Source organism: Carassius gibelio, chromosome A3 (assembly GCF_023724105.1).
Source record: "Carassius gibelio isolate Cgi1373 ecotype wild population from Czech Republic chromosome A3, carGib1.2-hapl.c, whole genome shotgun sequence".
Classification (NCBI taxonomy): Eukaryota; Metazoa; Chordata; class Actinopteri; order Cypriniformes; family Cyprinidae; genus Carassius; species Carassius gibelio.
The window spans coordinates 28078057-28100539 of NC_068373.1; the positions used below are offsets into that span (position 1 = coordinate 28078057).

At 36.1% G+C, this 22483-nt stretch overlaps 3 protein-coding genes across 8 annotated transcripts in view; 1 reads left to right on the forward strand and 2 right to left on the reverse strand.

Annotated features, from left to right (window-relative positions):
- The window catches only part of LOC127955535 (coronin-7), a 107938-nt gene extending 107329 nt beyond the window's left edge, over nt 1-609 (reverse strand). The window contains exon 1 of the mRNA XM_052553467.1: nt 427-609. Within this exon, the coding sequence (XP_052409427.1) occupies nt 427-486 (60 nt within the window). The 5' untranslated portion in view covers nt 487-609. The remainder of the gene's footprint in view (nt 1-426) is intronic.
- Nucleotides 610-4501: 3892 nt separating this feature from the next.
- On the forward strand, nt 4502-11924 carry LOC127955577 (dnaJ homolog subfamily A member 3, mitochondrial). Of its 2 annotated transcripts, none has more exons than XM_052553471.1 (11): nt 4502-4771; nt 5229-5371; nt 5952-6035; nt 6105-6311; nt 7422-7574; nt 7648-7795; nt 7874-7938; nt 9062-9190; nt 10049-10164; nt 10252-10349; nt 11172-11924. In XM_052553471.1, exons 1-11 carry the CDS (start codon nt 4567-4569, stop codon nt 11192-11194), a joined length of 1371 nt encoding a protein of 456 aa, XP_052409431.1. In that variant the 5' UTR covers nt 4502-4566; the 3' UTR covers nt 11195-11924. The 2 variants fall into 2 exon arrangements, with proteins under 2 accessions (XP_052409431.1, XP_052409430.1); XM_052553470.1 differs by having other exon boundaries at nt 4509-4771; nt 5214-5371.
- Nucleotides 11925-20944, reverse strand: LOC127955603 (heme oxygenase 2). 5 transcript variants are annotated; one of them, XM_052553475.1, is made up of 7 exons: nt 20762-20944; nt 20361-20434; nt 18373-18491; nt 18095-18212; nt 16982-17473; nt 15241-15361; nt 11925-14627 (listed from the first exon to the last, which is right to left on the reverse strand). In XM_052553475.1, exons 3-7 carry the CDS (start codon nt 18462-18464, stop codon nt 14500-14502), a joined length of 951 nt encoding a protein of 316 aa, XP_052409435.1. In that variant the 5' UTR covers nt 18465-18491; nt 20361-20434; nt 20762-20944; the 3' UTR covers nt 11925-14499. The 5 variants fall into 5 exon arrangements, 4 of the variants coding, with proteins under 4 accessions (XP_052409435.1, XP_052409434.1, XP_052409432.1 ...); XM_052553474.1 differs by having other exon boundaries at nt 18373-18495; XR_008153410.1 differs by lacking the exons at nt 20361-20434; nt 20762-20944 and having other exon boundaries at nt 11925-13548; nt 13592-14627; nt 18373-18775.
- Nucleotides 20945-22483: the final 1539 nt, after the last annotated feature.

Below are 22483 nucleotides of genomic sequence, written 5' to 3' on the forward strand. Positions count from 1 at the left end.
ATCTGGCCACCAAATGCTTTTATATATACAACTTTTAATATCTTTATTTCTTTTTTTGGCATTTGCACCGGTTTCTCAGTGACCTATCTGTTTGTCATGTAAATGCCATTTTGTTTCGCCCTTCTTCCTCTCAGGTATGTGAAGCTCGAGCCCGATCAGAGAGAAACAGTATCGAGTGCAAACACTCCCGGCGCAGCTGTATTCAGTGCATCTGCACAACATCTGTCCGCTCATATCTCGCGCATTCACATGCACCCGACGCCTTATGATCGTGCATGCAGCTTCACGTATGTTCAGCTGAGGGTGGAGGAAGTTAGACTTCATCAGTGCATCTGCCCCACTCCTTCAGCCCAAATCACAAGACACACGATCGGAGCGCGCGCTCGCGTCCCGGCGGGATCTGGCGCGCGCCGCGGCTGTACTCACATCTTTCTTGGGGATTTTGGGAGTGCTGTTCTTATATTTGGACGTCTTGAAGCGATTCATGCTGAGCTGCTGATCTCGAGTGTGAAGCTGAACCTTCCGGGTGTGTGTCTGTTGTGAAAGTGTCCTGTGTGTTTGAATGAGAGCGTTCGTGTGACGCAGCGCTGATCTCCAAACAATCAGCGCGCACTAGAGGCGCGTCAGGACATCACGCGAGGTGTGGCTCTGAGAATATACAGATCTATCACAGTCAGGCTTGCACTTCCTCTGTCAAATACTGAGACTCAAATCTGGCAGAAGAGCATTTTATAGATAGGCCATCCCATAATGCAATTTTGGTAAAAAAAAATAAACGTTTTTTAGAATGTTCTTGCTATTTTTTTTAAAATGAGCTGAAATTAAACATGTCTTTTTACAGTGCATTTCTATGAATAAATACATTAAAAAAACATTTAAATAGGCCTAAATCAACTTATAATTTTTGTTTTATTTCAGTATGACTGAAATACTATTATAGATCTTATAAATTTTTTAATTTCTTTTTATTTTGTATATATATATATTTTTTTTTCAATGAATTTTAGTTCAAATTTTAGTCGTTTTGTTTATAATGGGTAATGTATTTAGTAGTGCAATTTAGTCATGCGTGTGTCAGTTTTATTATTTTTTGTATTGTGTACATATATTTTTTATAATTATTTATATTGTTTATATATTAATTATTTCGTTAAATTAATTAAATTAAATTAAACGAAAATTAGAAATCTTGCATTGACAACTGCAACAACATCTGGAACAAAATATGTAAATTGTTTACAGTTTATTTTATTTTACTTGACATTTATTTTTTATTTTTTTATATTGTTTTAAAGTAGTAGTAGTATAGTTATTTCAGTTTAGACAGTAACCTTTCTTGTTGGTGAAATATCTCTAATGAGTCTAAAAATGGTAGTCACGATGTGTGAAATTATATCTATGCATTCAGCAAAAGAAGAACTGAGCTGCTCTGGACTTTTCTTTTTTTTCTATGTAATCTGTTTTTATTAGTCTATTCACTTTTCTTTTCATGAATTAGTCAATCTGAAAGCCATTATAATCGTGGATTACTCAAATAGTTTGACTATGCTAGTATAACACATTTTTAATTATGTAGTCTTTGCACTGAATGGGATATATTCTCGGACTTCCGCCTCACGAGCCCGTCCACTCTGCTTCAGCTCCCACGCGCTTGAAAGGAGTGGCTGAGCTAACCATAGACATATAAATACCTAGATGCCTCATTGGCCGCTTTGAGCCGTTGCAGCGATACATCAACGCGTCCGCCATGTTAGTGAGGGCAAGACTGCCTTAAAACAAATGAAAGTAAACGGGGGAGCTGCGGTTTTTACTGAATAAAAACACCATAACGTTCTCACCTACCAACCAATTTTAGAAGATAAAAAACAGTTAAAAAAAACTTTGCCTCCAGTTGTTTAGTTAGGTTTGGAAAATTATTAATTGAAAGCTCACATTTATCTCACTTGATGATTTCCTTGATTTTTTTCGGTTTACAAATCTGCTAATTTAGTATAACTGTGTGTTATTCATGTAATGTAATTTGAATGTACATTACATGATATGTAGTTGTTTTATTGCTTTCTCTGTGTTCAATCGCAACATTTTTCTTTCTTTTCTTTTCTCTTTCTTGTGTCTCAGGTCAGAACACAGCCCATTCCCTTTGAAGTACTGGGATAAAACCTAAATAATACATCTTTAAACACTAATAATTTACTTTCGTTGAGAAAATTTAATAAAACAAGTAAATACAAATCACACACTTGAAGTCTGCTTTTCATTTTGATAGCACTTTAGCCTACAGAAGAATACAACAAATAATAACATGTAACTGATGAGGCTATGGATCCAGTGAAAAGGAAAATATGCACTGATACAGTGCACAGTAGAAAATATAGTAAAAGTGATATGTTATATTAAAAAGTATATGTAGTACAACTTAAAGTAAAGTGAATAATATGAAAAGCGAGTACAACGGTACAATAACAGATATAATAGATTTATTAAATTCTATGTATAATATGAATAATATCATAATAAATAACTGAACAATAGATTAATAATAGCAAGAAGAATATGTAATATAAAGTGTGGAATAATACAGAATAGATAAAAATGAATAAATTAATAGTAAAATAAAGAGTAAAATAAAAAAAAATGAAATGTAATTTTAAAATACTAATTATTAATCAAATTAAGACACAACTAATGACACAACACACAAAAATATTGTGGACATGAGTTCCAAATTGTGTTTAATTAATGAGCTCCCTAAGTATAATATATACATGTACTCACACACAAAATCCTCTGAATCAATCTCAGCTCAAGAAACACATTTTATTTAAGTTTTCAGTTCTGCCTTTCTCTGGGAATAGAGTGGTTTATTTGTGGAGACAAAACCTGACTAATAAACATTAATTCCCCGCCGCTTCCCTCAAGATTTTCTATTTTATTCAATTAATGAGTCAAATAATGTAAAATACTTTTCCATGTATGTTGGGCGGCACTTTGGAGCCTGTTTGCGACTCGGTTTATTCAGATCGGCACTTCGGAGCCTGTTCGCGACTCTGTTGATTCAGATCGGGACTTCGGAGCCTGTTCGCGACTCGGTTGATTCAGATCGGCACTTCGGAGCCTGTTCGCGACTCTGTTGATTCAGATCGGCACTTCGGAGCCTGTTCGCGACTCTGTTGATTCAGATCGGCACTTCGGAGCCTGTTCGCGACTCTACTAATTCAGATCGGCACTTCGGAGCCTGTTCGCGACTCGGTTGATTCAGATCGGCACTTCGGAGCCTGTTCGCGACTCGGTTGATTCAGATCGGCACTTCGGAGCCTGTTCGCGACTCGGTTGATTCAGATCGGCACTTCGGAGCCTGTTCGCGACTCCGTTGATTCAAATCGGCACTTCGGAGCCTGTTCGCGACTCTACTGATTCAGATCGGCACTTCGGAGCCTGTTCGCGACTCGGTTGATTCAGATCGGCACTTCGGAGCCTGTTCGCGACTCTGTTGATTCAGATCGGGACTTCGGAGCCTGTTCGCGACTCTGTTGATTCAGATCAGCACTTCGGAGTCTGTTTTTATTATCGTGTGACGGTTTGTAGGTGTCCAATCTGTCGATGAGTCAGCTATATTTTCTTCTGTCCTGATGTGAGAGATATGAGAGTTGTCCGCTCCAATATGGCGGCGACGTTAACGTGCGGTCGAGCAGCCAATGAGGCGTCTAGGTATGTATATGTCTATGGAACTAACCAAGAATCTCATCATGAGATTCTGGCAAGCTTGTTAAGAGTAAGTAAAGTAAGTTTGATAAAATTTATGTGGGTTCCTGCTCATGTGGGAGTGGAGGCTAATGAAGTGGTTGATAAGCTTGCTAAGCAAGCTCTTAAACATACAGAAATAGATATTCATGTGACTCTGAGCAAAAATGAAGTTAAAGGGAAAATAAAAGAATTCATGAATAACAAATGGCAAGAGGAATGGAACTGTGATAACAAGGGCAGGTTTATGTATAATATTCAACAGAAAGTAAATGGAAATGGAAGAAATGTTTTTAAGAACAGGAAAGAAGATACAATTATCTCACGCATTCAAATAGGACATACCAGATTAAATCATTCATTGTTTAAAATAGGAAAACATGAATCAGGTAAATGTATTTATTGTAATCAGCCTGAAACTATAGAACATGTATTAATAAAATGTAAAAAATATGAAAAAGAAAGGTTAAAGCTCATTAATGAAGTTAAAACATGGGTGTTGAATCATTCAATATGATGTCTTTTGAACGAGAAAGCAGGACAAAGAAGAATATATGGTGTTATTATAAAATACATTAAAGAAATAGGAATAATTAACAGAATCTAATATAATTTTTTTTTTTTTTTTGTCATTTGCCTATCAGTGCTTCACACTCCAGTCCAGTCGGTGGCGGTAAATGCACCAAAAGTTGGTTTGCCATCCGCCATAAAAAGTTAAAAGAAGAAGAAGAAGAAGAAGAATCTCATCAGTCTTCACAGCAGTGCGCATGCGCGAGCCGCTCGCTCGCACATGCGCAGTCGCTCTCGTGTTGTTGACGGGCAAAGATGGCGTGTTCCGCGGCTCGCAGCTCCGCACGCTGGGTCACAGCGGCCGTGTCCTCCGGCCACAGACGGGTCTGCTCGCCTCTGCTCTCCAGCGCGGATGGAGCACACCGGAGCCTCTCGACGCTGTCAGGCCGGCAGGTGTGGACGGCGCGCGGCGGGGGCCCCGGAGGAGCCGGGACCGCGGTGACATTGAGAGGCATGACAGGTGAGCTATAAAGGCCTGAGCACCTAACTACACACACTCTGATGTCAAAAGACGAGTTTATAATCAGATCTGATGTGATCGATATAGATCTTTATATGATAGATGACATGACCATGCAACCATGTGTAGGTCAGAAAGCAAACATAGTTCTTGCATGCAACTCTAAATCAATACATGCACACGTGATGCCCAATCAATGTAAGTTACTGTGTGAGGAAGAAGAGTTTAGCAGTGACTGTCAGCCGGATAAATAAAGACACAGAGAAGTGTGCCATGAAGAAAATCAACCAGAACAATGTGTGTTTGTGTCTCTGTTAGAAGTGACCCGAGCTGAAGTTCACCCTAGTAAACCTCGTTCAGGGCTTAGTTGAGTCTCAAACCCACTGTTTAGATCCACTCACTGAATCACTGATACATGGGCTGTTTGTGATTGTAATAACAGTGTTGTGTGTCACAGCGGTGGGCTCTTCTGCGTCTTCTCGTCTCATCTGTAAGATGTCGTTCCACACCAGCTGTCCTGCCAGAAAACAGGATTTCTACCAGATCCTAGGAGTTCCCCGCGCAGCCACGCAGAAGGAGATTAAGAAAGCTTATTACCAGGTCATACTTGACGCTAGTTGTCACAAAGATGCTTACTTTTAATAGCCATGTTCATTTTGTAATTTCATACCTAACAATGACTGTTGTACTCTTACGTAGTACTTGATGTATAGGAAATTAATATTCTTCATAAATCATAATAAAAAAAAAAAAAAATAGCAGGTTTGCAAGCTCAGAAAAATGCTAAATTGTTTTCTTATCCTAAATATTATTAGGTTTCCCCTAAAAGTTTGCTTTTTTTGATTTTATTATAAAATATAGATGAATAATAATTATTCTCATATTTTTTTATATTTTAATAAGACTTATTTGTAATTTAATTTTATAATATTTATTTTTGTAGTATTATACATTATTAGTCTTTTTAATAATATAGAAAATTTTCTTTCTCTGTGTTTGCTGGTATTATAAATCTACATTTTGGCATTTTTTGGAACCACATTCAAACTAAAGCATCACATAATTAAACGCAGGTTTCTATTATTCGATTCATTTTCCACATTCAGAGTAAAGAGTGTGATGACTAGATCCTGTCTCATTTTTGGCATTGACCGTTGGTGTTTGTTTCCCCCTGATTCAGATGGCAAAGAAGTATCATCCGGACACGAACAAAGAGGACCCTCAGGCGAAGGAGAAGTTTGCGCAGCTGGCTGAGGCGTATGAGGTGTGCAGTGGTTCCTCTGTGCTGTGAGTGTGTCCCGCAGGAGGAATGAGTTTGGTGTGTTGTCCTCAGGTGCTCAGTGACGAGGTGAAGAGGAAGCAGTATGACACGTACGGCTCCGCTGGGTTTGACGCGGGACAGGCCGGCGCGGGACACCAGCAGTACTGGGGCCGAGGGAGCAGCATCGACCCCGAGGAGCTTTTCCGCAAGATCTTTGGGGAGTTTTCCGGAGCTCGAGGCTTTGGGGATTTCGGTGCCATCTTTGATCAGCCACAAGAGGTCAGACGTGCTCTCTTCTGGAGAGTTCTGGTGTGAAGCCAGCCAATCAGATCACAGCATGCTGTTCATATTTTTGTGTTCAGTATGCACTAGGCAATTAGGGGCTCTATGAAATCAGTTTTATTTTTCCAAAATTTCATTAAAAAAAAAAAATCCAAATTTTTTTTTTTTTTTTTACTGTTACATTTTCTTCCCTAATTTTGAATTTTTACCAAAATGTGTTTTTTTTGTTGTTCAAAACTTAGTTTTATATTTTCCCAAATTCAGTTGCATTTTTTCTAAAATGCAGTATTTTTTTCAAAATACAGTTTTTTAAATTAATTTTTTCCCTGAATTTAGTTACATTTTCTTCTCTAATTTTTACTTTTTACCAAATTCAGTTCCCAACTACACCCCCCCCCCCCAAAAAAAATGCTATTTAATTTTATTACAATTTTAGTTATATGTTCTGTTTTATTTATTTATTTTCATATTTTATGTGATTAATGTTTACATTTTTCTGGATTACATTATAATGGTTTAATTCAGTTTTAATCATTAAAAGCATGTCTAATTTAATTAATAAAACTCTGCAAATTAAAATAAAAACTTTAATTTAAAACCGATTTTATGTTAGTTATTTATTTTTTATTTTTTAATTGATTTATTTTGCTCAAATAAAGTTCTACACATTAAACAACAGAACTTCAGAGTAAAATTTTTTAACTTAGATGTAAAAAATCTCTAAAGCCATAAAACAAATAGAATACTAAATAAAAATAATACCACTAATAACCACTTGATATTTTTTATTAATGTTTCTTTGAGAAGTAGATTTTACTTTACAATAGTAATACATTTCATAATATATCATTAATCCATGCACAATATATTAATAGCATTTCATCATAATTCATAAAGTTAACTGGACTTTTATTTTGCTGATTGTCATGAAGACCTTTGCATTTCTGTATGCATTTGACAAGCCAGTATTAAGAAATGCTTCATATTTAAATAGTAGTCCTTTTAATAATTAGTATATTATATGCATAAAATATTTAATGTAATATTCCATGAAATTCTGCGTGTGGTTGATGGACCTCCAGTGAGCTCTGTTCTGTCTGCTCACAGTATGTGATGGAGCTCACATTCGCTCAGGCTGCTAAAGGAGTGAATAAAGAGATCACGGTCAACATGGAGGATGCGTGTCAGCGCTGTGGGGGCAGAGGTCACGAGCCCGGCTCCAAAGTCCAGCACTGCGGCAGCTGCAACGGGACAGGAATGGTAGGTGACCCCTCCAGTGCATCAGCTCCTCCAGACGTGTCCGATACTCAGCGTCTCTCATCGGTCCCCGCAGGAGACGGTGAACACGGGGCCCTTTGTGATGCGCTCCACCTGCAGGCGCTGTGGCGGGAGGGGTTCGGTCGTCACATCGCCCTGCACAGCGTGTCGAGGGACGGGACAGACCAAGCAGAGGAGGACCGTCACGGTGCCTGTGCCCGCTGGTGAGTGTGCTGGGTAACTCCAGTGATGTCAGACTGCGTTCAGTGAAGACATTGAAGGTTTGTTTACTGTGTGTTCAGGGATCGAGGACGGGCAGACGGTCCGGATGCCAGTGGGGAAGAAAGAGATCTTCATCACGTTCAGAGTGAGTACATCACCAGCAGATTTCAAAACCATGTGACACACGGTTACATATATATATGTATATGTACACCCATTTCCCCATCTAAATGATCTGCAAGTGCTCTTGAGAGGGCTTTCGTTCATGTCTTATTCAGTGTATTCAGACGTCTCTTTCTGGGCTGTTGGCTGCTGTGATCTCATACAGTACAGACCAAAAGTTTGGAAACATTACTATTTTTAATGTTTTTGAAAGAAGTTTCTTCTGCTCATCGAGCCTGCATTTATTTGATCAGAAATACAGAAAAAAACAATAATATTGTGATATATTATTTCAATTTAAAATAATTGTTTTTAAATGTATTATACTTTAAATTATCATTTATTTCTGTGATGCAAAGCTGAATTTTTAGGATCATTATCACATGATCCTTTAGAAATCATTCTAATATGATGATTCATTATCAAAGTTGGAAACAGTTCTGCTGCTTAATATTTTTTCTAAGCTTTTTTTTAAGCTATGTTTTTAAAATATAAATATTGTGTAATAAGAATATACACTACTGGTCAGTAATTTGGGGTCAGTCATTTTTTTTAAAATAAAATCAATACTTTTATTCAGCAAGGATGTGTTAAATTGATAAAAAGTGATAGTAAAGAAAATATATTATTAGAATATATATTATAAGATTTTTTTTTTTTTTAATTTTGAATAAATGCAGTTCTTTTTAACCTTTTACTGATCAAATATATTAGACAGCAGAACTGTTTCCAACACTCATAATAAATCAGAATATGAAAATAATTTCTAAATGATCATGTGATAGACTGGATGTCACATGTGACACTGAAGGCTGGAGTAATGATGCTGAAAATTCAGCTTTGCATTACAGGAATACATTATTTTTTTAAAGTATATTCAAATAGAAAACTATTATTTTAAGTTGTAATAATATTTCACAATATTACTGTTTTTTCTGTATTTTTGATCAAATAAATGCAGGCTTGATGAGCAGAAGAAACTTCATTCAAAAACATTCAAAATAGTAATGTTTCCAAACTTTTGGTCTGGTACTGGTACTGTATATAATCCCAGATCACGTCTGCTGCTTGTGTACTTGATACTAATCGTGTGTCGATGCTCTCAGGTCCAGAAAAGCCCGATCTTCAGGAGGGACGGCGCTGACATCCACTCTGATATCATGATCTCTGTGGCTCAGGCCATACTGGGCGGCACGGTCCGAGCGCAAGGACTCTACGAGAACATCAATCTCTCGGTGGGACGCTTTGGAGATTTTATCATGAACATGTTGTATTATTAAAGGAACGGTTCAACTAAAATGGACATTTTCTGAAAATGTATTCCCCTTCAGCTAATCTGAGATGTAGATGATTTTTTTTTCTTCATCAGAACAGATTTGGAGACATTTATCACTTGCTCAGCAGTGGGTCCTCTGCAGTGTATGGGTGCCGTCAGAATGAGAGTCTAAACAGCTGATAAAAGCATCACAATAATCCACAGCACTCCAATCCATCAATTAACATACTTTGAAGTGAAAAAAAGACATTTGTAACTTCACAGTGTCACTTCCGGCTAAAATACAAGTCATCGATGCATAAAAATATTATTTTCTCCTGTAAAAAAAAAAGGTCTTATCTGAATCAGGGGAGAAATATGCACATATCAAGTGTGGTTTACAAGTAAAAACCGGTTTCTAACAAATATGTTGTAGGGTTTTGATGTGAGATGACACAGAGGATGGGCGTTTTTACTGAAGGAACCATGTTAGGATTATAGATATATAGATATTTATATTAAAGATAAAACAGAGTTATTTCTTATAGATGCAGCTTTTTGTTAACTGATAGTCTGGAGTGGTATGGATTATTGTGATGTATTTATCAGTTGTTTAGACTCTCATTCTGACGGCACCCATTCACTGCAGAGCATCCATTGCTGAGCAAGTGATGCAATGCTACATATCTCCAAATCTGTTTGATTGAGAAAATTCATCTATGTCTTGGATGACCTGAAGGGGAGTAAAGTTTCAGCAAACAATCTTTTTATTTGTCCGTTAATCTGGATACTGCTGTGCATGTCAACACATGTCTGTAACCAGCCAATGCTCTTGTAGATCCCGGTCGGAGTCCAGGCTGACCACAGGATCCGGCTCTCTGGGAAAGGTATTCCTCGGGTCAGCGGCTACGGCTACGGGGACCACTACGTCCACATCAAGATCAAAATCCCTAAGTAAGATTACACACACATGATAAGAGCACTCGCTTTGCTGCTGTTAAAGGTCAGAATAACTGATGCATCCGTATGTCTGGTGTCCAGGATGTTGACCGACCGGCAGCAGGCCCTCATGAGGAGTTACGCGGAGGACGAGACCGATGTGGAGGGAACCGTCAACGGAGTGACCAGCACCACTACAGGTACAGCCATCAGAGAGTGATCAGACCTGTCCTCCTAATTACAGAAACTGTTTTGCTCCCCCTGACAGCCACAAACCAGGAAAGATGATTGGTTATAAGATCAAACTGCCTGAACTCCATGTTAATGACTGTAAGGATTGGGGAAACCCCGAGTTAAGCAGCACTTTTGAGGGTCAGTATCTGGTTTGTGGCTGTTTGTGAATCCAGTGGCTCCATAGAAGTATTTGGACATTTAAAAATCATGGTATGCAATCAGATCTTTACCTGTATTCACGATCTGTTTTTAAGGGGTTTTCAGACTGAGTGCTGGGGGTCCATGGAAATGTGTACAGAAAAAGCTAAATAAACTGAATAAAAAAACAGATGAATAATAGTTCAAAAACTAAAATTAAAGCGATTAGGATTCCTAACACAAAATGAAAATTTAGTCCGTAATCAAGCTTCCCGGTTTTCATCCAAAATATCTTAAATTGTGTTCCTGGAGAGAAACGAACGTAGTGTAAGTGATTGAAAAAAAGTTCATTTTGGGCTGGAGGAGCCCTTTAATTCAATAAGAAAATAAACATTGGATTAAAACAAATCATGAATAAATCAAATAAAGTAGTAAATAAATACAATACTATAATAAGTAGGCAAAAATAATATTCAATTTTGACCGTTTGTCATGTAAATTGGGTAAAAAAAAAAGGCATTTTAAATAGTAGGATTGGGATTTCATGCACACAGATGGTCATATTTGGGGTCTTTGGCATTTGAAAGATTGTAAACCCCTGATATATTACTATGTGGTAGATTCGTTCTTGCATTTGTTTGTCATCACAGGTAAAAGATCCGCTGGAAACTAGACTTTAGTGGAGCTTCAGATTCAGTGTAAAGCGAGTCTTCAGCTGTGGACACGTGCAGCGTGGAGATCATCTCGATCGCTCCTCAGAAACTACAGACCAGCGAGAAGATCCCAGAGGAATATGATCTGTGCACACCAACATCAACCATTGCTTTTTGTCTTTGGCGTCATTTTTCGTTTAGGTTTTACCTAGTCAGGTCTTTAATTTTCTGTTGTTCTGAAGCGATTCACAAACCGATGGGAAATCTTTACTTCGGTAACAATGTCATTTCAGAATAATGAAGCCCCGTGTTCAAGATCTCTGTGCTGACCACTCACTGAACAGCCAGTGTACATAGACAGCTGTTAATACTGAAGGCATTTTAATGGGTCGTTGTAGAGATAAATATGCAGCAATGAATAAAATCTCTCACAACTGTAAATGACTTTTTTTGTTGAATATGCTGAATGCATGGTGTGTAGTTTAACCTTCTGATGCATTATTCACAGAAAAGAAACTCTTTTTACTTTAAAGCAACAATGCAAAATTTGTTAAATATGAAACAAACTGGTAACTGCTGCCAGAATATGCCTGAAAAACATATTTAAAAGGACAATTTTACACGTAATAAAGTTTAATCTTTACTGCATTCTTACATTTACAATTGCGAACCATAATCATCCTCAATCCTGTTTTTCCCCTAAATAAAGTGTGTAAAAATGATTCAAATAAAACATGGACAAACACTGAATGCAGCACAGTTGTGAATTTATTACTCATTACAGTGAACACGGAGCTGGAGGTGAAAAAAACACTCCCAAAACACTTTTCTAAACCTTAAAATACAGTATTGAGAAAATGATAAATGTTTAACTACTCCGGAAATGTCTAAATAAAACACTGTATTTCATATCAACAGCATTCCTATCAATGTGCTTTAAAAAAATACAAATGTTTTAGTAACTCAAAATACAAAATGTGCTTAAAACCCAAACACAACAAAATACTGACATGCCTTTGCAGTCGATGGATTTTATGATCTGATTAGTAATGCAAAGTAACACTTCCTTTGGTTCAAAAAGCCCAAGTCCATGGATTTGGTTTTACACGAAACACTTCAAGAACAGTATTCATCAGTAAAATGATGTGCTTGTGTTAGCTCTCATATAAAACTAAATCATATACGTCTTTGAGAGAAATACTGTTCGTTAACAAACACATGCCTCAGTAAATGAGGACGGATACACAAACCCCACAATCCTTTTCAAATGCATCATGTCACAGTGCCTTGGTGAACAATGCACATGTTAGTGTGTTAATATCTAACATCTACGGGAACGAAACCATCCAGAAGTCTCCTTTTCATGAAATTATAGCAACCATAGATGTTAATGCTAACACTTTACAATAAGGTTCAATTAGTTAATGTATTAAACAATGAACAATTCATTTATTACAGTAGTTATTAGTCTTTGTAAATGAAAATGCAGTCACAGCGCATTAACTAATGTTAACAAGCACAACCGTTGATTTGTATAATGCATTGGTAGATTAACATGAACTAAGATTAATAAATACTGTAAAAGTATTGTTCAGGCTTAGTTCATGTTAACTTATGAATCTTATTGTAAAGTGTTAATAATTTCAGATCAATGTATCAGCTAAAAATATTCTAGCTTGTACAAATACAGTACAGTAATTCAGCACTGTTTTAATTGCTTTCAAATATTCACCTAATATCGGCTTATTGGTTATTTATGCCTTCTAGACATCATTGGCCATTTAAAAACTAGTCTCAGGTCAACCACTAGTGAAAACTATGAAAGCTCAAGCCACCGAATAAAACGTAAAAAAGGTCATTGCGAATTATTTCAGATTTGCGCGATATAAACGTGCAATTACGAGTCGTAACGTCAAAATCGCATGATAGAAACACAGCTGCAACAATTTTTTTTTCTCAAAACTGTGATTTTATTTAACGCAATTCTGTTGAAATTAACTTGCGTATTGCGCAATTACGCGAATTACGAATAAAACTATGTTGCAAGAAAAAAAAAAAAAGAATTACGATATATATTGTTTGCCCTCAACAATTAACAATTTATATCCCGAAATACTGAGAAAAAAATCAAATAAAATTGCGAGATGTAAATGTGCAATTGTGAGAGGAAAAACAAAAAGCGAAAAAAATACCTTTTTTTTTTATGCAGTGGTGAAAATGGGCTTCCATAGGAAACATTTTGGCAACATCACTGAAACCAAAATCCATAAATATTCTGCTTTAAACGTCTGTGTAGAATAACCCTGAATGCCGTTCTGTAATAGATCATGTAATGAGACAAAAAATACCTTTATGTGCAATTCTTCTTCTAAACCTCTTCAAAAAGGCTTTTCTTCATGAACCGCTGTGCCAGTCACCTCCTGACACGACGCCTGCAGAAGTGCAGCTTTTCTTTGTAAATGCTGCATGTATGCATAGCATATCTCATTTGAGAGCAAGCTTGAGAAATGAGCCAATTAAATCACGTACTTATTTGCATAAACATACTCTGCACAAGTTTGCAAATGTTTTGCATGTGCCTCACCCTTTTGTATACCCACATTTATGTTACTTTTGCGATATTGAACCTCAAAAGGGGCGACAGAGTTTCCTTTACTTGTCTGTCTCATCAAACCGAAGAGAAACTGGGTGTTGAAGACACATAAGCATTTGCATTCACATACTTTCGTAGAGTATGTATTGCATTGCATCACTTGTTCATCAGTGGATGCTCTGCAGTGAATGGGTGCCGTCAGAATGAGAGTCCAAACATCTGATAAATACATCACAATTCACATCACTTCAGTCCATCAATGAATGAAAAAAAAAAGTGTTTGTAAGAAACAAATCCATCATGAAGACATTTGTATGAGTCCATACGCCATAATACTGCATAAAGTTTGTCTGAATCAGGTGAGAAATATGCACAGATAATAAATATGATGTGAGAGGAAAACGGGATGGATTGTTTTTGGATTTTTTTTCAGCTGTTTGGAATCATTCTGATGGCGGCACCCATTCAATTTCAGTAAAGTTTTATTTTTGGCTGATTTACTCCTCTTACTTCATCAACACTGCCATGTGAAGCAGTAACGACTCCCACAATCACCCACTTTGCATAAACTACGCCATGTTCATACATTCTGAATTAATCACGCTTACCCAAGAACAAGGGGGAAGATGGGATGCACTAAAAGGGAAATGCGTTGAAATGCCTCACGACTTTAAAGCAGAACAAACTATTTGTTCTCGTCTATTATCTCTCCTCTCATTGGGTAACAGCAGGTCACATGAGGTACCAAGCAGCCAATCCGGCTAGAGCAGCGATCCAGGCGGCCAATAGGACTTGACCGGAAGGATTTTTAAGCACGGTCATGGCCATTTGACAAATGTAAGATGATCCATCGCTGGCAGCTGAAACACAGCACATGCAATTATATCAGCAGTTTCATTTCTTAGGTTTAAGGCAGGGTTTTGTAAATAGTTTCATTTATAGTTCATTTATAGTTCACTATAATTATCAAATATTCACTTAAAAAAATAAAAATAAAACACACAAAAAAAAGGATTATAATTTTATGAATTTACTTGTATGTCATGTGACCATTAACCACTGTCAGAGAACCATGAGTATGCAAATGTAGAAATTCAATTACTGACATAATAATAAATAAATAAATTGTTATATAAAACAAAATAATTAAATGCAGTTTTTTTATTAAAAAATTGCCAATGAAATTTTTAAATATGAAAAAAAATAATACAATAATATTAAATAATAATATTAAACTTGAAATAATTTAATATATATTTATAAGTCTATTGAATTTCAAAATTAAAAAGTTTTTTTTTTTTTTTTTTTATTAATAGACTGAATCACTTATTCCTTCATGTTTAAGTGGTACTCCTAGACCTCCAAAGGAAAAAAAGCCATTAAAATAAATAAATACATAAATAATAATAATAAAAATAATTCTTTTTTTAATTGTTATTATTTCAGGGTGATAATCTTGTCGTGCTAGTTTACCCATTTTGGCCGCATAGTAAGGACACTGGCTGATGTCTCCTTGCATCTCTCCATGAACCGGAGCGGCATCCAAAACATCGTCCTGAAGGGTTTTTCCAGCCTCCTCTAGTTCTCCAAAGATCTGCATGCAGCACAAAAGGAGGTTCACAGTAAGAGATGACGGGGAACAATGAGTGAGCACTGAGGAAATGACAAGCACTTATTGTAAAGCTGACTGTCATGAGTGTGGTGTTACATAAAAACATTCAATCCCATCTCACTGCAAACAATCAAATGCTTTCTGAAAGAAGCTGGCCAGTTTTGTCCATTTAATTTCAGAGCTGGACTGTAGTCTGCTGTGAGGTGTAAGTGTGCATCTGCTGCCGGATGAAACTCAAGGCACACAGAGCAGCACAGACTCACTGAAGTGATATTAACACAGTGACAGCGGGTTCAGTCGAACACAGAGAGTGTGATCATCAGTGGCCCAATGCTTTCATTCATTCAGTGTTAGTGAAGATCCTCAGAGGAAGTGCAGATGTAATGAGCCGAGTCACAAACAGCAGATCCTGAATTAATCATCAACACTAGGCTTTAAAGCACTCCTATCAGAGGAATCCAACCTTATCGTCCTTTCAGAACATATCAATGATGAAAAACATTAGGATACTTCATCACTGTTCATCAATAATTTATCATTTTAAAATGTAGCACTACATTAATTACAATGTTCATTTGAAAGGTAGATACATTTTAAAATTGCATTTAATAATTTAAATTTAGAACAAACTTTGCCTTATCCCTTTGACAACAAAATAGTAAAAAATATAATATATATATAATTATAATTTATGTTTATTTTAATAAATAATAATAATAATAATTACTATAATAATAATAATAATAATAAATCGCTTTTAAACATCAAACAAAATGTGGTGGCAGGTTCAACATTTTTAAATGTAGGTAAATATAAAAAACAAACAAATTAATAAGAAATGTTAACTTAGGAATACAAATTACCAAAACACTGTAAATATGTGAAAAAATTATATAGAAATAATAAAATAAACTTATAAATTTTATATACTTACATATATTTTTTTCTATTGAATTTCTAAATTGTAAATAAAAACTTTGAAATAAAATGACCAATACAATGTAAAAATAGTAAAAATTGTACATAAATAAATACTTAATTTCATATATTTATGTCTATTTAAATTGTATATATTTACATATATTATGTATATGAAAAAAGGGAATTTTAAAATAAAATTACCAATACATTGTGAAATAATTAATATATATATATATATATATATATATATATACACACACATACATATATATACATACATATACATACATATATATATATATATATATATATATATATATATATATATATATATATATATATATATATATATATATATATATATATATATATACGCACACACACACACACACACAAAATGCATAAATTAATAAATACATAATTGTATCTATTTATGTCTATTTAATTTCAAATTTGAATTAATAAACTAAATCACTGATTCCTTTTTGATACATTTTTTTTTTTTTGTGGCCCTCCTAGGAATATAATCATAAACTAAATTATACTAACGATTAAATTATATTTTTGGTGCATAAAAAAACTGGCAAAAAGTTAAAGACCACCACACGAAATGATAAAAAGATTATAGGACCCTTTTTAAACTGCGCCTGAAACAGCTTCTTCTTCTGCAGCGCTGCTCACCTCAATGTTGAACTGAAAGGCCAGGACGGCTTCCTCCACGATCTTCTGCTTGGTGAGTGCGTCCAGCTCCAGCTCGTTCATCCGGCTGCGGTACAGCTGTTTGAAGGCCTTGGCGCTGTGGATGCTGTCGAACTGGTAGAAGTTGAGGCCTTCTCCTGTGTGCGGCAGCTTCATGGCGCGCTGGGCCACCTTCCTCAGCACCTGGCCGCCCGAGAGGTCGCCCATGTAGCGGGTGTAAGCGTGAGCCACGAGAAGCGCGGGCTGGTCCCGGCCGATCTGCCGGATGCGCTCCACGTAACGCTGAGTGGCGGGAGAGATGCTGATCTGGTTCTGCCAGTCCTCGCCGTAGAAGTACCTCAGATCCCGAGCCAGAGCGTCCCGCCGGTGCAGCTCATGGGGGAAGTAGAGCGCCGCCAAGTGAGGATGCTCTTTATTTCTCTCCATCTGCTCTTCCAGCGCAGAATACGTGAAGAACAAAGCCACGTGACCGAGCTGATGACACACACACAAATCACCATATCACAGTCAAGTCAAACAAATCATCTGGTTTTAGTTTACATGAAATACAGTAAATGTAATGGAAAAGCTTAAAATTAGACAAATGTTGCCCTTGCAAATAACATAAATCATTTTAGGTAAAGTGTGTAAATTATATATAAAAAAATAATATTAAATACATTTTAAGATAAATAGAAATATGAACAATAATAACAACAACATGACAAAACCACATAAAGTTACTTTAGGTTAAACTAAATTAATTTTTTTTATATAAAAATAGAAGCTATTTCAGAAAAATTATAAATACTATAATAGTATATAAATAATAGTAAAATATGTGAAGATTTATTACATCTTGGCAACTAGTTAAAATAAAATAATTTTTAAAATACATGTTTTATTAAATGTTTTATTTCAGTTGATATTTTATTTTATGGTTTTATTTTTAGCTTTCATTCCTGGCTATGTGGTTGCATTGCATTATTATCATCTGCCAGACAAAAATCATGCTTCAAAAGTAATACATACTAAAGTTTAATATGATAAAATAATATATAAATCCCAGCACATTATTTGCCAATAAACATCCTGTTTCTATATTGATCCATGTACCTTAAAGAGCTCTTTGCGGATGCGTCCCTTCAGGAAGTCTTTGACAAACTCTGTGTTTTCGGCCTTCTCGTGAACTTCTTTGGTTCCTGCCGCCAACATCTCTGAGAGATCTGTAGGGCTGTAGGGATGAGATGACATTCAGACTTTGGTAACTGTTGGTTTAGTATTATTTATAATATTTATCTTTTGATGATTTTTCAAATGATTTTTGTTAGCTTCGAGAGGAACAGCACTGGACAGAGCACACTCCAAGCATGTTCTTACAGAGTCTCGTGTACCTGAGGACGGTGACGCCTCTCTCGTCACACACTCCTCGTCCATTAGCTGTGCTCCTCCCGTCAGCAGCATCTTCTGTCCTCACGGCAGACATCCCAGTGTCTTGTGTTGGGTCTGATCTCTGACTGCTCAAACACATTCACAATGACACGCCCGAGGGGTTCCTGTTACACACTCAGCTGATCTTCCTGTTTCTGATAAGCTCGACTTCTTGCACTACAATCTATATCTACACATCAACACTTCCCTTTGATTTCAAACTAATATTTCAACTCAGAAGTTTCATCAATAGTCTCCCATTTTGTTAATTGTTTAGTTGATTTGCTCATAATTCTTGTATTTATTTAAACATTTGAATTTTGAACTGACAAAGCCCTTCAATTGCTCTGTCTGTCTGTCTGTCTGTCTGTCTGTCTGTCTGTCTGTCTGTCTGTCTGTCTGTTAATATATCTGTCTGTCTATCATCTGTCTGTCTGTCTATCATCTGTCTATCTATCTGTCTGTCTGTCTATCGTCTGTCTGTCTGTCTATCGTCTGTCTGTCTGTCTATCGTCTGTCTGTCTGTCTGTCTGTCTGTCTATCGTCTGTCTGTCTGTCTGTCTGTCTATCGTCTCTCTGTCTGTCTGTCTGTCTATCATCTGTCTGTCTGTCTGTCTATCGTCTGTCTGTCTATCGTCTGTCTGTCGTCTGTCTGTCTGTCTGTCTGTCTGTCTGTCTATCATCTGTCTGTCTGTCTGTCTGTCTATCATCTGTCTGTCTGTCTGTCTATCGTCTGTCTGTCTATCGTCTGTCTGTCTCTCGTCTGTCTGTCTGTCTATCATCTGTCTGTCTGTCGTCTGTCTGTCTATCGTCTGTCTGTCTGTCTATCGTCTGTCTGTCTATCGTCTGTCTGTCTATCGTCTGTCTGTCTATCGTCTGTCTGTCTATCGTCTGTCTGTCTGTTAATATATCTGTCTGTCTATCGTCTGTCTGTCTGTCTATCGTCTGTCTGTCTGTCTGTCTATCGTCTGTCTGTCTGTCTGTCTATCTATCTATCTGTCTGTCTATCTATGTATCTGTCTGTCTGTCTATCTATCTATCTATCTATCTATCTATCTATCTATCTATCTATCTATCTATCTCTCTGTCTGTCTATCTATCTATCTATCTATCTGTGTGTCTGTCTTTCAATATATCCGTTTGTCTATCTGTATTTCAGTCAATCTGTCTGTCTCTCAATATATCTGTCTGTCTATCTATCTGTCTGGCTACAGTATCTATCTATCTATCTGTCTGTCTGTGGTATATATTGGTCTGTCTGTCTCAGTCAACCTACTTTTACTTGTTACGAACTTAAACTGTTAAAACTGATTTCAGTAAATGAAGTTTTACAAAAAAAAAATAATAATACTAAAATGTCTTGGCAAATAACTTGAATTTAGGTAGAAATACTACAATTATTCAAAAGTTTAATTAAATAAAATTATTGAAAAATACATGTAAATAAATAAATTGAAATATTTAAAAAGGACAAATGACAATTTAATTAAAATACATAACTATTTAAAGAAACATGACAAAAGAAAATTAAATTACTAAAACAATATAAAATTAAATCAAAAACTTAAAGCATAAAAATAACTGCTAATAATTAATAAAAAGTACAATGATAAATGAATAATAGTAAAATACTCGTGCAGACTATCTATCATCTACCTACCTGGTTATTTATCTAGGCAAATTTCAGTTTAACACAATCTATACAGTAAATAGAAAACTCATTCATCATTTCTATTAGGTAAAAACAATACTGTATTCTATTTGATTAGATTCGAAGTATGACCTCATAAAGGCTCATCCACTGATAGGCTATAGATCTGACAGTGGGCTCACCTCATCTCAGGAGTATATTTTTGGCTTTTATTGAAATGCACACCTCAGCACAGATTAAAAGTCTCCACATTTTGTGAAGAAGACATTCACTCATGACGTAAACAACAAAACCTCTCACCTGTGTCCAGAGGTCTGTCCAGATGATTGTTAGAGAGGACAACAGCTCAGCATCCAGTGAGGTGATGATTGTTCCTGAGGACACACACATTCAGAGCGAGCCTCTATTCATCCAGCACACACTGAGGCTGTTCAGCAATGTAAATGAAAACACAGATGTGTGCAGTCCGAACAAAAGGGCAGTCATGAGCCTTCTGGTGTTTACCATCTAATCTCACTGCCCTCTGATCAGCATCATTTTAAATGCACAAACAGTTTCACATGGATCAGAATAATCTAGTGTCATTACACAGATGAACTAGTACTGAAAGACATGTGGCATCCATGTAAGTCATTGTTTACGTCATATAGCACAAGTATGCGCCTTCTTTTGCATACATGTGAACTAAAACCAGTACTTACGATCCAGCTGTTCAGCAAATCCTGCGTAAAATCAGATTATAATGATAATAATAATAATAATATTGGTCCGATCAGGCTTAAGGGATGATAATAGACTGGTAACTGATCATAGAAATTATCATTAGTCGGATGCTCGTGCGCTTTCGTCTGCGGAGATCCGAGCTCTCCGTAATAATTCAAAACAGGAAGTTGCCGGATGGAACCACGTGTCTGTCAGAGCTGAGACTTAAAGGCGCAGTGATCATTAAATTCTAGCCCCGCCCCTTTTCAGTCTTCCGGTTTGTATTTACACACCTTGAAGGTAAGATCGTATGAATTTATGAATGAACCGCTCTTTTAGAAGTTAACATTACAATAATTAAGGTTAAGTCTGCTTCACCAGCAACGCTATTTAAATATACAGTCCTAGTTCTCCTACAAAAATCTACATATGGCTGCACACTTGTTTTTTTTTTAATGCATAAAGTCTGTACTGTATGGAAGCCCTTTTCCACCATGGAACAAAAGCAGTAAAAAGGTAATCGCAACAATTTATCTCACAATTTTAACTTTTATTTTATGAATTAAATTAGAATAGTGACTTTATAAGTCGTATCTGAGTGATATAAACTCGCAATTCTGAGAAGAAAAGTCTAAACTGTGAGATGAAAAGTCCCAAATACCTTTTTTTTATATTATTCGGTGGTATGAGTTTGAACTAAGAATTGCAAGAAATAGTCTGCATTCTGCATTTATCTCTTGAAATTCTGTTTTTCCAACAATATTATTTCTATAAACCGTTATCATTATAATTGTGGTGTGGACTCTGCTGTTCTTACATAATTCGAATGATTATTAAAACTGTATAGTTGTAATACTGTTCAGTGTACAGTTAGTTATCAAACTTGCAAGGTGTGAATGGGCCTTAAATATGCAGCCATTTTCAACAATGGAGAATTATTATTATTTATTTATTTTTTATTAAATTTTGATTAAAATCACATTTTACTATAATTGACAACTTTTAATTATAACATGACATTAATGTGGATGATGCAGATCAGAAACCCAACACATGACTGCAGCTCGTGGATCTCCAGTAGAAGTGATTCATCTGTAAAACCAAACATATAAGGGGTAAAAAAAATTAAAGATATTTGAATATTCCCACACACACTGACATTAAACAGTGCAAATACTTATGGCATTTTTGTATGACTCAGTCAGCTCCTCCAGCTAATCAACAATACTATGCACATTTCTAAGGTCTCTAAACTGCAGAAATCCCTGTTGTACACAAACATGCCTTCTGTCGTCTGATTGATAGTTTATAAATTTTTAGTATCACTGCAAAAACATTCAGGTCATTGGACGCGTGTCTTTGTACTTGACTGTCTTTATAAAGTAAACATTAGAATGACTTTTATATAATATTTCAAGAAGAACACTTACTGGATTGATAACATCAACATCATTCTTTGGGAAAAATCATGTTACAAGTGCTTTGAAATTACAGGGCTTTGTCACATAATGCAAGTGACCCCACAGGGCCCATACGTCTGGATTCAGTGAGGATCAAAGCCCACGAGAAAGAAATGAGTTTGAAGTGCATCTCAAACCAAATATGACACCTCTGCAAAGTAAATGGATAATAATAATAAATGTTTCAGTCTAAGCAAATCAGCTTAGACTGATTTCTGAAGGATCATGGGACACTGAAGGCTGCAGTAATGATGCTGAAAA

Coding starts and splice junctions, on each gene's coding strand:
- LOC127955577 (XM_052553470.1), top strand. CDS start 4,567: ATGGCGTGTTCCGCGGCTCGCAGCTCCGCACGCTGGGTCACAGCGGCC. Junction 10,165..10,251: donor ATCAAGATCAAAATCCCTAA/GTAAGATTACAC, acceptor TCTGGTGTCCAG/GATGTTGACCGACCGGCAGC. Junction 10,350..11,171: donor AGTGACCAGCACCACTACAG/GTACAGCCATCA, acceptor TTGTCATCACAG/GTAAAAGATCCGCTGGAAAC.
- LOC127955603 (XM_052553472.1), bottom strand. CDS start 18,509: ATGTGTTTGAGCAGTCAGAGATCAGACCCAACACAAGACACTGGGATG. Junction 15,362..16,981: donor CCTTTCAGTTCAACATTGAG/GTGAGCAGCGCT, acceptor TGCTGCATGCAG/ATCTTTGGAGAACTAGAGGA. Junction 14,628..15,240: donor TTACTATGCGGCCAAAATGG/GTAAACTAGCAC, acceptor GCTGTGTTTCAG/CTGCCAGCGATGGATCATCT.